Source organism: Budorcas taxicolor, chromosome 8 (genome assembly GCF_023091745.1).
Source record: "Budorcas taxicolor isolate Tak-1 chromosome 8, Takin1.1, whole genome shotgun sequence".
Classification (NCBI taxonomy): domain Eukaryota; kingdom Metazoa; phylum Chordata; class Mammalia; order Artiodactyla; family Bovidae; genus Budorcas; species Budorcas taxicolor.
The window spans coordinates 45,471,759-45,485,237 of NC_068917.1; the positions used below are offsets into that span (position 1 = coordinate 45,471,759).

Here is a 13,479-nt window from a genome sequence, read left to right on the forward strand (position 1 = left end):
TTCTTTTGGTGGTCAGTCCCTGGTGGCTCAGAGGTAAAGAATCCACCTGCCAATGCTGGAGACACAGATTCAATCCCTGGGTTAGGAAGATCCCCTGAAGTAGGAAATGGCAACCCCCTCCAGTATTCTTGTCTGGGAAATATCATGGACAGAAGGAGCCTGGCGAGCTACAGCTCATGGGGTTGCAAAACAGTCGGACAGGACTTAGCACCTAAACACATACACAGACCTAACTATGGAGATGTCATTCTGGCACCAAAATTGTGGGAAACTCAAGCTCTTATCTGGTGACAGACTGGTTGAGGGGAAAAAGATGTTCTGTGCTGCCTTTCCTGAAGGCCTGGAAATCCTAGGGCCTGTAAAACTAACTTTCTCTCTTGTTAGACTGAAAGATCCAAGGATGTGAGTCTTAGCCCCATCATTTAGATAACATGGTCTGGGGCCTGACAGTGCAGAGCATTGTAGGAACAGAGCTCATACCATCGCCAGGAGCTTACAAAACCAAAAGAAACATCCTTACACTCATATGTAAGGACCGCACCATGAGAAGAGACCCCACCAAGTAAGGGACCTTTTCAACGACAGTTTCGAGGCATCAGATCCACTGTGAAACAAAAGCAGGCTCCAAAGTTCCTTCCCTCCATCCGGCTGGCAATGAAATATTATACAGAGCACATCATTGAGACTGCATTCCAATTATCCTCAAGTGCTGCGGGGCACAAATCACTCACTCGGCAATTAAATAAATTCTGGGATGTCACTAAATGTTTAGGAAGGGAAGGATTCTGAAGTTGGCAGAAGGACCAAAGGAACAGGAAGAATAGGAAAGCCAGGCATTCCATCATTCACCCACTGCCCACTGTTAAGCTTTACAGACACCCCAATTTTACGGGGCTCCCGCCTCAGTCATGATTATCATACTAGGAACATCACAGCCCATGCACGTAAGAAACACCTGGCCCAACGGGCTCATCCGACGTCTGCCAGTTTAGGTCTATGAATGCCGGTCCTCAAAGATGTTCTTCCAAGGAATTATCAGCATGAGCCAATTATTGGTTATGTGGAAACACAGACACACAATACATAGTTGAGCACTGTTACCACTGTGGGTACTCCATGGGAAAGCTACAAAATGGTAATTGACATAATACTTTTAAAACCACATTAATATTCTCTTCCACCCTTTCTCAAGGGACCATTCCTTATTCAGGGGAATCACTTATTGCCTTGAGTAGGATTAGGGCAAAGTTAATATGCAAAGACAAAAAAAGACAAAACACCACCACTGACTTCCACAATAGGACTTGTGGTTCTACCAGCAGACAGCAGTCTAAATCAGGCTGATGGAGAGGAGTTTCCTCAATTCCGAAGGCTCTTTGGAATTAGGAGGTAAGACTGCTGGACAGGGATCCCCAGAATCGCTCTAGAAGCCACAGTGAAGAGCACCGTGGCCAGGCCACGTGTGTACGGGACATTGCAATGTGACAGGAAGGCAGGATAGGGAGCCTTTTGTCCAGGAGGAAAAGGGGGTTAAGAGGAAGAGAGGTAAGACATGAGCCCTGAGGACTTTGTTACCTGTAGTATAAGCCGCCGTGCCAGCTCCCTCTATGGGGAGGAGATTCCAATGAGGACTCTGCACACGGAAGCTCAGTGGAGCTTCCTGGTTGGTGTGCACACTGCTGTGCCAGGAGGGATGCCCTCTGGTTCCATGAGGCAAGGGCAGGGAAGCTGGGTACCCTCCCTGAGACCATCCTGTGTGCTACTTCATTTGGCTGGCCCTCCCGATTTGTATCCTTCATAACAAAGCTGTAACCACCAGAGGTACTTTCTGAATCCACTGTAGCAAATTACTGAACCTGAGAGGGTCATGAGAACCCCTTGAATTTAGAGCCAGTCGATTAGTAGTGCAGGTGGCCCAGGGATCCCCACAGTGTGGCTGGCCACCAAAGTAAGCCCAGTCTTACTGGGAACTGAGCCCTTTAACTTGTGGGGTCTAACTCCAGGTAGTTCATACCAGACTGACTTGCAATACATCTAGCTAGGGCTGAAATGGAATATTCACTCTTCAGGCCCCAAACCTGGTATATTTTGCAGGGGCGGTGAAGGGAGCAAGAGCAATGAGGCAGCAAAAATGCCCAGAGGTAGATTTTCTATGAAGGCCATGAAGTGTGGGCTTTAGGATTCTCACTTTACCAGCACCTCCCAAGGCTCCAGGAAAGTCCCTCACAGTACATTCATATAGTCAGATACTTTGACAGATTTTGTAAAAGTAAGGCATTTTTATATCGCTTGTTTTAAAGAGCTTCCTGACTCACCCAACTATCAGATTCTAGAAGCTTCAGGCTTGACAACTCCCTGGTAGTGAGACTGATTTTTTTTTTTTTTTTACAAAAAGGGGCTAGACTCTCCTGGATGTTCCAGCACACTGGGAAGAAAGCAACCAAGAGTTTTCAGATTCCCAACTAGTGCGCAAAAGAGCTGAGAGCATTAAGAGACCAGAGAAGCCGAGAGTCTTCACGAGATTTCAGGAAAGCTGACCCATGAAGACTGGCCAGGACCCCAGACTTTAACAGCACATGCCATCAAAGACACCAGAAGACGGGACTGGCTGCATGTCAAGGCCTCCAGCGAAGGACAGACTGGGAGTCCTGTGCTGAGCCCAGCAGAGATCCACAAGACAGGGTACCTCCCTCAACGTCATGATAAAACCCCAGCTTCTACCTTCATCCAGATGCCATCTTGGGAAGGAAGATGGCAAGGAACCCCTAGAAGGGAAGAAAAACAGCCCATGGGAGGCATGCGTGTTGACCTGACTATCCCCAAAAGAGGAAGTTCACTTGAGACTGCGTAACACCAAAGAAATTAAGGTTTCCTCAATGGAAACAGGACTTCCAAAACAACTTTAAAAACCTTAAAAAAAAAAAAAAAAAAGTCAAATTGAGCTTTGTTTGAAATTGTGATCCTCTTCACTTAAAATAACATGAATACAGAAAATTTTTTTAAATCTTCCAACTCAACAGATTGTCTAAAGGACACTGTGGGAATTTTTAGCATACTATGATTATAAAATAAAATCTGCTTGTGATGAAACCATAATACAATTTTCAAAGAAAATGGCCGTAGCACTTCAATTCAACCTAAGTGTTCCAAGGCAGACACTGCTATCACGTCACCTACCTTCCTGGGCTCATAGCCAGACCACAGTTCTCAGCCGCCCTTATAGCTAACATGGTCCCAGGATGGAGTTCTAGCTAATGGGATGTGAGCGGAAGTCACGGAGCCCCATTCACTTAGAGTCCTTAGAACTCAGCACATACCACTCTCTGCTGTGTTCCCCAATTCCAGCTCAAGGGGATGGAGATGCTGAGGCTTGATAGAGTCCCTCCAGCCTCGATCCCTGAACAGCCCTGGGTGGAACGGTTGCTTCCACCAACCAGAAACACCCACCTTCAATTTTTACCTGAGAAATACAATTCTACTTACTCTTTTGGACAGGCCCATGAATAGAGCAGGTTTAGGTCCATCTACTGCCGGAGTGAACACTACCTGCGGCAATATTCTCATACATCAATCCTGCGCTATTTGGCAATCAATGGGCACTTAGTATTTGCACACGGAAGTCCAACCAAGATGCAGCGTGCTAATGAATCGGGAAAGCAGGTATGTCAACAATGACCAAGAAAACTAGCAAGTTGGATTTGAGCTGTTACTGAAGAATAGGCCAAGAAAAGCAAGAGTATGAGAAGTGTGATTAGTGTTTACTCGTGAAGGGATCAAAGGAGTGGTGGCAATTAAGTTGGGCCCTAGAGGATGAGGAAAGCGCCAAAGAAAGAGGAATGTAGGGAAGTTCATTCTAACTGCATTTGAGTCCTCAAATGTTTCATCCAGTGGGAGGTGATGCTAAAAACAGAAAAAATATTGTTCTGTTCACCCCCCAGGGAATAGGATCAGGACAGCGAGCAGCAGCTATAAGGAAAGAGGATTCTGTTCAAAGGGAAGAAGAACTAACAGTTGGGGCTGACCACTGGAAGGGCTGTGCAGACAAAAGGCAGCGTGTCTCCTCTACAGACGGTCAGCCTCTTGGCACGGGTGCTGCAGAGGATGTGATGTAAGCACGGGACAGGGAGCTGTTCCATTGAGCTGTCTTCCAACTCAGGGATTCTATGTATCTCCACTGCCTCTGCCAAGCCGGCTTTGTACAACATTTCCAGGAGAAGGGAGAATTATTTTAGCCCTGTTACAGCATTTATTATAGAACAGTCTTTGCCAAGTTCCCTTTCAAGGCTGCGTTGCTTAGGTTCACCCAGTGTGTTCAATCATCAGCCAGTGGAGAACATCTCCGCACATTTAGGCCCATGAGAGCCCCTTGCATAAAAGTTTATTATCAAGAAAGAGCTTAATAGGCTGATATTAAACAGGATGGCTGCTGGCGAACAAGTAAACAACGATGGACAGTAAGCATCTGTTTGAATACTTAGGCCACGAGGCATCCTACATTAATTGCATGGCCTGGTTAATGGCAAGTTATCAACTCACACTGAATATGGAGACACAGTTTCCAAGAGATGGGATTACAAAAAGGTATATTACAATAAAGCTGCCCTGAGAACAGTTTTATCCTTCTTGGGTGATGTGGTATCTTGCGAGGCACCTTAAGGTGAAAAGTATGAACATCAATTTCACAGCACAGTTTTGTAAAACAAACTAGTTTTCCATTTTTAGACATACGTGTTCCTTTTGTTAGACAAAAGAATGTGAACTGAGTGAAGAAACACTAGACAAAAAAAAAGGAAGTCTACAAAATACACAATACTACTCTAACATGACTGGTAAATTAGTAACTTTCCACTTTCTTCTTATAAGTTTATCATTTCATTTTCACACGCATTCATGGAGTTTCTACTGTGTGGTAGCACAGCCCTCATCATGAGTGGTATAAACTGAAGAAGAGAAAAAAATGAGGTATTCTAACCTTGAAAACTTTCTAGGATTCATAACGCTATTTACTTGAAGAGCATTTTCCATTGATTATTAAAAAAGGATACATTCAGCTACCTTCTTGCCCAATAAACAAGATTATTTTGCTTGTAGTGTCTGGAAATTATACATTTATAAGACAGACTTTAAAATGCTGGCCTAGGTTCTTGTCTCATCCCCTATAATAATATCCAGGTAGTTAATTTATTGCTCACATAAAAGAGAAGGGGAAAAGAATTTCCCCCCAGCTCAGAAATGAGTATTAAGCAAAAACTCTTCCCATTAGCGAATGGATCTTAATTATGCAACTACAACCTCACAATAGTGAAACAAAAGAAACTCATAAAACCATATTCTGAGGCCACTGGAATGTTTGGATGTGACAGTAAAACCACCACACAAAAGTTACATTTCACATGTAACCATAGAGAGGAGCAATGCTTTCCTTGTCCCTTTCTTCTCAGGACACCACAGACGTCAAGCTTTTCAAAATTCGGGTCATTCTCTCTCATCATACGACGGCCTGAGTATACCGCCTCTCAAGTGGGGCCGAGACCTGTCTGCCTGTGATATCCAATCTCAAAACTCCTCCCCCATGGCCCTCCCACCCACCTACCTACTTACAGCCTGGGTCCTAAAATCCATGTTTTACAACGCTTGGGAACTGCATTCGCTTCTGATAAAATGAACAACTCACGAAAACAGCTTCTATTTTGTTTGGTTTTCACCCAACCATGCTTACTATTTCCAGCTCGCATTTACCGGCCCTGCCTGGAATGCACATCCCAGACTGTTCTCTCTGCCTTGGTTCTAAGTCTGTACCCAAAACCGAAAGTGTGGCTAAACCTTCAAAGGGAACAGTCACGCTGACCTGGGCATTCACACACGTGGCTCCTAGGAGCAGTTTGATATTTCTGTGCTCAAACAGTCTGAGATCACAGACCTCAGTCAAAACGAGGAATCAACATTTTCCAAAGCAGGGAAACAAAAAACAATCCAAACTATAGAATACCATTTCCAAGTGTCAGTGACCCGAGTCCCAGGCCCCAGGCAGCATCTGCAAGGGACGGATCAGATCAAGCCAACATCAAGCCCCCAAATGCATCAGCACTCACTGATTCTGTTGTTTCTAGCCAGCTGTGTGACCTTGCAGAGTCACCTAACCTCTCTGGACCTCAGCAAAACCAAGAGAGTACAAAGGCACCTTCCAGTGCTAATGTTACGTGGGTCTAGGAAACAGCAATGTAGTCAGAAGAGACTGCTGTCCTGAACTCTCTCTGCAAGACTTGCAAAAGTGAAACTCCGATTAAAGAACATGAAATGAGGGCGAACAATGTAAAAGACTTCTAAAGCCCCCTACCACATTTCGATTCTAACTCTAAGTGAGGCATGACCAGGCAATCACGAGTCATAAAACAGCGGGTCTCATAGCTCTCATAATCCTATGTTTCCAATGACCAATTCTGCTCTTGCAAAACACCTCCTCAATATCTTCCAACAAAATGCAGAATGACTCTGCTGCAAGAGCAAACTGACTTATCTGTGTTCAAGAGGCCCTTCCCCTCTCAGGGGCAACCAGTCCCCCTCAAACGGGTCCAGCCACAGGCCTCTGATTTCACCGAGCCAACAATGCCCCACAGAGCATGAAGTGGAGAAAGCCACACCTACCCTCAGCCACTGCTTCTCCGTGAGGGCGTCGCTGTAGTCCACGTCCCGCCGCTGGCGAGACCCCCTCCCGAAGATCTTCTCCTCCTCCTCTTCACACGTCAGCCGTTCCACCTCGGCGTCATCTTTAATAATCCACGAGGGCAGCTCGTCTTCCTCCATCAGGCGGGGCTTGCGTTTTGGGTTCCGGGCATCCTCTCTCCGCCGGTCCATGTCCATGCGCTGGAGGGATGAACAGAAGTCTCACCAAAGGGCAAGGGGATTCTGTACGGTGTAGACTTAGCAACAGGTAAGTCTTTTTGCGAGTCTCCTCCGATGGCTGCAGGGCCCCTTCGGCATCCCCCGTGGAGCCTCTGTGTTCTGACTTGTTCTAGCTCATCCCTAAGGCCAAAATCTCTTCCCTTCCCCGGTCCCCATCTTTGAAATTTATTTAAGTACTTAAAAAAATACTCCTTAAAAAAATTCCTTTTCTTAGTTTATGTGGATGCAAAAGCTCCCCCTTAAGTAACAGTGAGAAAATTCTAATTGGGGGTATATTTTAAAAATATAACAGCAGAAATTGATATAACATTATTATATATCAACTATATTTCAATTTTTTAAAAAATGAGTTAAAAATATGAGCCCTGGTGATACAACTCATTGCTGCATGGGTGTAAAAGTATTCTTCAGGCATATAAAAGAGAAAGTTCATTAGGAAAATTTCCTGTACCTCAATGGGGCTCATGCTTTTAATCAGACAACCAGGAAGAGTTAGTCATCAAGTGTCACTATAAAATAGCCACCCTCAGTTGGACTTGGACATGTGAGCACATAACTGGTTTATTAGTCAGTCAGTCGTGAATGTATTCAATTTTCAGTGTACCCTGAGCTCTGGGAGAGGAATGTCCCTCAGTTCTTCAGGTTTCAAAAAGCTTAGCTCTTATGAAAATATTATGCCACAGAGTGACAGATATCAAAGGAAATCTCATCTCAACTGATGTAAGTGAAATGGCTTCCTTCAACAGTCTTCAGAATGCCTATATCCCCATGTCCTATTTTCCTTTTAAAAAATCCAGTGCACTAGTAAATAAATTAAGTGCCATATATTTGCCTGTAACCTATAACTAAACAATGTGATGGTTAAAAAAAGCAAAACCTCCACTGGATTGCTGTATACATTAGGTATATGTGTCTATCACTGGCGAGACCATTTCTACAACAAACAGACCATTAACCATTAAATGATTGACCTTTTCCCTCTTCCTTCAGTTCTACTGTACTGAAATGGGAATTCAATATTAATTTTTTCTAAAGTGCTAAAACTGATAACAGGATGTAAAAGAAATTTCTGTTCAAGTCCAAACTGGATCTCTAGAATCGATCTAAAGTTCAAAGTTCCTTAAACTATGCAACATTTCATATTTCAACATTTTTGGAAATCATTATATTCCCAAGATGGGCTGGGCTTAGAGCATGGTGGAGTCCCATTGGTAGATAAATGTGGCCGTCCTATTCTGTCATATGCTATAGTTAGCTGGAGAGGTTGCTCTTAATCCTGCCTCCTAATGCTCTGGTATCAGAAATGAGATCCAACAAACCTTTGGAATCAGCACACAGAGGATGCTTAGATAACAGTGCAATTTAAACAGGGGCCTCTCAAGGTAATTTCCTAATAGTTATTAGATAGTATTCAAGAAAAACCATTTTTTGTTAAGGCACTGTACAGAGATGGCAAAATATCACCACTTCAATTTTTGCTTATATGATTAGTATTTCCCATACCAAGACTTGTAAAATGACTTATGCCATGCATTAGTCCACAAATAAGAGAATAATTCTCTTCTAATATAAAAGAAAATAAATTGCACTGCTTTTTTTCCTTTTAGGAAGAATACAAAAAAAAATTTTGATGAAATTTTTAATAAGATTAAAGCTCTTATGACTGTAACTCTTCCCAAAGATTTCTACTTACAGAAGACAAGTACAAAATCTGAAGTTCATATGCAAGTAAGATTCATTTATCATTTGGCTATTACATATGTTTGTCTTAACACCCAATAACCTTATGCTAATGCGTATGATTATTTTTAAGGGGAAATAATAATGCCTCTGTAGGGAACAGAGCAGCTTAAAAGCTTTCTAAAGCTTTTAAAATGTTAGTATGTTAGCACAACGTTTCAGACATGAATCTGGGCCTGTCAAAAATCTCTTTTAGTTAAAATTCATAGGTAATAAGAGATAACTTTCTGAAGTCAGTTTTGGAAGGAGAAAACAAGAAAAAGTGTTCAAAAGAAAGGTTTTATTTTAAAGAGATCATCTGCATAATGTATGTTATTTAACTACAGTGCCTAGGATACAAAACTCATATGTCTGTATTACTCTATGGGCTTCCCTGGCGGCTCAGACAGTAAAGAATCCGCCTGCAATGAGGGAGACCTGGGTTTGATCCCTGAGTTGGGAAGATCCCCTGAGGAGGGCATAGCAACCCACTCCAGTATTCTTGCCTGGAGAATCCCCATGGACAGAGGAGCCTGGCAGAGCTAACTTAAAAAAAAAAAATAGTGGATTAAGAGTTTAAATATTTGAATTCCAAATCTAGCTCACATTCCATTCTTGTTTCTCACTACAGTTTTTAAACTGAACTGGCAAGGATTCAATTTGATTTCCTGCCCCCTGGTGGAGGTGCTAATGAATAGTGAATTGGCCAAAGGCAGCAGGCTGATTAAAAGACTTTTAAAAACCAACACAAGGCAAACCAAACCAAAAATCAGTATTATCCGAAAATGAGAAGTCAACCTTTAAGAAACCAGCACATGTTCATTTTCATTTCATAAAATGAAAATGCCTACAGAAAAGCCTTCCATAGCCAGCTTCACCTGTTCCCAGTTAAAAGAAGGCTGAGCCTTGGCCTGACATCCAATTTTTTTCTTTTTTCCGAGGCTTTCAATTTTTACAAATACCCAGCCAGAAAGGCAGAAAAGAGAAGTACTCCTTTTCCCTTATCTCCCGGCTGCTGATGGAAACCTCCATCTCTGGGCCTAATCTGATTTGAATAATGGCAGATAGCTTATCCTTTCCAAGGGCCTCAAGAGTGTCTGCGGCTACAGCGGTGCTGAATTATTGCCAATCAGTGATCAGCCAAGGAAGCTGAAGGCCGCTTGCCTTGGTGTTCCCCAGTCATCTACATTTTAATAAGCTCCTCAAGGAGAGAAAAGATTAGTCTGTTTCCTAAGTGTATCTCTAATCTCCCCAAACAGAGAATAATCTATAACGGTGGTGATCGGCAGTCTAAGAAATTTAGGTTTGATGAACACCCTGTGTTGACCATGCTGGTAAAGTCTTCTTTCTGCCATTTTTCTTCAAAATGGCCTTACTATGGGTAGGATCGTTCATTTTAAAGGGCAGGGGGAGAGTGAGCATCCCAGGGTAGGAGCTAGTCCTGTGGCTACCTAAAAGTTTCCTGAGAAAGAATTAACTATCCTTTATCTTGAATCATTGCGTGTGAGCACAATCATTGTTCCCAAGACAAAAGTCACAAAAATAACTAAGCTTTCACACAGCTGGGACTCCCTTCTCAGACTGTCTAGGCTGAAGAGGTGGAAATTGCAAACCCTATGGGTCATATTTGGCCCAGGGTCATATTTTACTTGGCCTGAAGTGTTAAATTATAATAAAAAAATCGAATTTAGTTGCAAACATCTTGCGATCCAGACAGTGAATACAAAAACCTCGCTTTTTAGTTTCTCTTGAAAAGCTAGAATTTCTGACTACATGGGACTTTCAGCTCTGTCTTCCTCAGACAAAGCGACTCCCTTTGTTCACCCTTCACCACCATCCACTCACCCCTGTCCACTTGCTTCACTCATGCAAGTCATCTGTCTGAGACCTGGGGGCTTCAAATTTGGGAGCTCTGATTGGGGGTTCCCCAGCATTTATTCACTCACTCCACAGACAGGCTAAACGTTAGAAAGATCAAAAGATGAGCGGAGCCTTTTTAGGTCCTGACCTATGCTGACATCCTCATGAGGCCTGAAATTTTGCAAATACTTATTAAGCATCTATTATGTGCCAGTCTGAGCACTGGGGATACAGAGGTAAATAAGATAGCTATAGTTAATGCCTTAAGAATACAATCAAATATTACTTCTGAGGGCCTCACTCACTAGCTAAGAGACTTGCTCCCTTCCCTACTGACCTTGTGGCAGGCCAGAGACATACATCAAATTCAGGTTTTGGCAAGATTACAGATGATTATGTATCCTGGAAAGTCAATGTTGAAACGTCATGGACATTAAATTTTCAAATGTCAAGGTTCTTTGCATCTGTGTTATACCAGTGAAAGGCAACCAATTTAGATCTTTAAGGGAAGGCTATACCTTGATGCAGACCTAGAAGGTTGCTTCCCAGGTGGCACTAGCGGTAAAGAACCTGCCTGCTAATGCAGGAGATAAGAGACATGGGTTTGATCCTGGGGTCAGGCAGATCCCCTGGAGGAGGGCATGGCAACCCACTCCAGTATTCTTGCCTGGAGAATCCATGGATAGAGGAGCCTGGTGGGCTACGGTCCATAGGGTCACAAAGAGTTGGATATGACTGAACCAATTTAGCACGCACCCCTTGATGCATACCTAGAAGGTTGCTTAGGGAGGCTCTCTTCAACAGGAAGAAAAGGGAGGAGGTCGTTTCAGTTCCTGTCCTCCTACTGTTCCCCCTGCCCGCCTCCAGGGAACATATTTGTTTGGAGCCCTAAGGAGACAGCTAGGGAATAGCTGTGAACTCTGCCTGGAGGAGCAGGGCAGTTCCCTGAAGGATGCCTTCCGGCATTAGAAATGAGCTGGAAGCGGGGGTGTGTCTGTGGTAAGCTGGGGACCACATGGCCTGTCCTGAGGGTTCAACTGCTACTCAGCCCTAGCCAAACACTTCCATCAGAGGTGGACCTGGTATTACGGCCCATGCTCATTTTTCAAGAGAAGCCAGAAATCAGGATTCTTTTTGTGTTGGCAACAGACTTGAAATTTTTAAAAAACACGGCATGGGCCAAACAAAATATGTCTGCAGGCTAAATCCAGCTAGTTTGCAGCCTCTGAACTGAAGGAAAAGGCTCAGGCTTTACAAATGAAGTTTGGCCAGGGCACACAGGCCCCAGACATCATGCGTTTAACAGAAGAGGAGCGGGGGAGGGAATGACCCATTTGTTTCCATGCTTTTCTGTAACATTACCATAAAAAGATCAAATTCCTCCTCTCGTCGAGCAATCATTTGGTTTAAAGTCTCATCGTCGGGCACTTCATCTTCTTCCTGGGATTAAGAACAGAACAGAACAGAACAGAATGAGTTAACAGGTTTTAGGACAGAGGTTGGACAACTGGGGTGAGGTACCAGTGGCTAAGGTGAATCTCCAGAGGTGATTCCCCAGACCAATGGGACCCCATTTCAAGCCAGAAAGAAAACAGAAGGGTCACTTGCCATAAGTATTTTGCAAGCAATTCAAAACATCTTTCCAGAGCAAAAACTGTTTAGGCAGGAAACTTAGTACACTATAAGAAATACCAGTTCTTTTGAGGGTGGGAGGGGGGTGTATCTTGATCCCCTTAATTTTATTTTATTTTTTTGGCCATACAACACAGGATGCGAGATCTTAGTTCCCTGACCAGGGATCAAACCCATGTTCCCTGCATCTGGAGTATGGAGTTTTAACCACTGGCCCACCAGGGAAGTCCCTTGATTTCCTTACTTTCAAAACAGGCTACTTACTGTCTCCCTGCCTCAATGACCTCATCTGTAAAATGGGCATGACATTTACTCCACAGAGTAGATGTATGATTTAAATAAGGAAATCCCCATGAGAATGGGTCTAGCATTAATTCTTTTAATTCCATCAACCTTATACGCAATATAAATGCTTATCTTCAAAGCTTTATGAAGAACATGAGTATCTGAAACTTAGTGATAAGACACAAAGCAAGACCACAAAAATCACATGGCTATATGTGTCAAATACATAGCCTTTAAAATATGTTTAATCAATGTATTTCAGTGGGCACTATTATGCTACTGTTACAGCTATGGTTGTGACAACTCAAAAGGTATCAATAACAAACCTCCCACAAAACTCTTCTTAATGAAAATAATTTAAATGAGGTAGAGAAAGCAATTACCCAAGGCCTCACATTTTCATTTTATAATATGTTAGACCAAGGCACATTACATATCTGAAAATTCCTCAGAAACCAACAGTTCTAAAATTTTTTAGAAATGTTATTCTATAATTTTCACACTTAAAAGATTCCAGAAGTTGGGTAGATACTACAAAACTTATAGTCCAAAATGCTTTTTATCATATGCTGAGTGAGCTTGTTAAAAATCAAATGGGGAATTTCAGAGTATTAGCAGAAGGAAGAAAGGGAAACCCAGAACTTCAAACATCCAGTTTCCCAAGTCATATTGATACATTCAAAATGAGGCAGCTTGTTCCAGAAAGAGTATGGAGTTTAGCAGCTTAAAGCAGATGCCCCTGTCTATTCCCAAGATAATGTCTGGTGTACTGTGTCAGAAATGAATGCAAGTCAGTAACGTAAAAACTGATGACTCCAGATAAAATTACTTGTGAAAAACCTATGCTAGTTCGTCTCTTGATGGAAGGCAGTTTGTCTAAATACATTATTATATTTCATCTGACAAAGAAATAGACTAGTTGGAGTGGGCTGTGTCTGCAAGATACAAAGAATTTGGTTAGTATATCCTCTGGTGAAAAGATCTCCGGCTTTGTCCACCCTATTCCTAGGATCATGTTATCCCCTCATAGCCTATATAGTGTCAGGTTGGACTTCTCCCAAGCCCAAGATGAAAAGATGC

At 42.9% G+C, this 13,479-nt stretch overlaps 1 protein-coding gene across 5 annotated transcripts in view; it reads right to left on the bottom strand.

Moving 5' to 3' along the window:
- Nucleotides 1–13,479, bottom strand: part of SMARCA2 (SWI/SNF related, matrix associated, actin dependent regulator of chromatin, subfamily a, member 2) — a 176,582-nt gene that overhangs the window by 56,459 nt on the left and 106,644 nt on the right. For all 5 annotated transcript variants that reach the window (XM_052644454.1, XM_052644455.1, XM_052644457.1 and 2 more), the window contains 2 exons: nucleotides 11,845–11,922; nucleotides 6,646–6,864 (listed from right to left, as the gene is read on the bottom strand). In XM_052644454.1, the coding sequence (XP_052500414.1) occupies nucleotides 6,646–6,864; nucleotides 11,845–11,922 (297 nt within the window). The remainder of the gene's footprint in view (nucleotides 1–6,645; nucleotides 6,865–11,844; nucleotides 11,923–13,479) is intronic.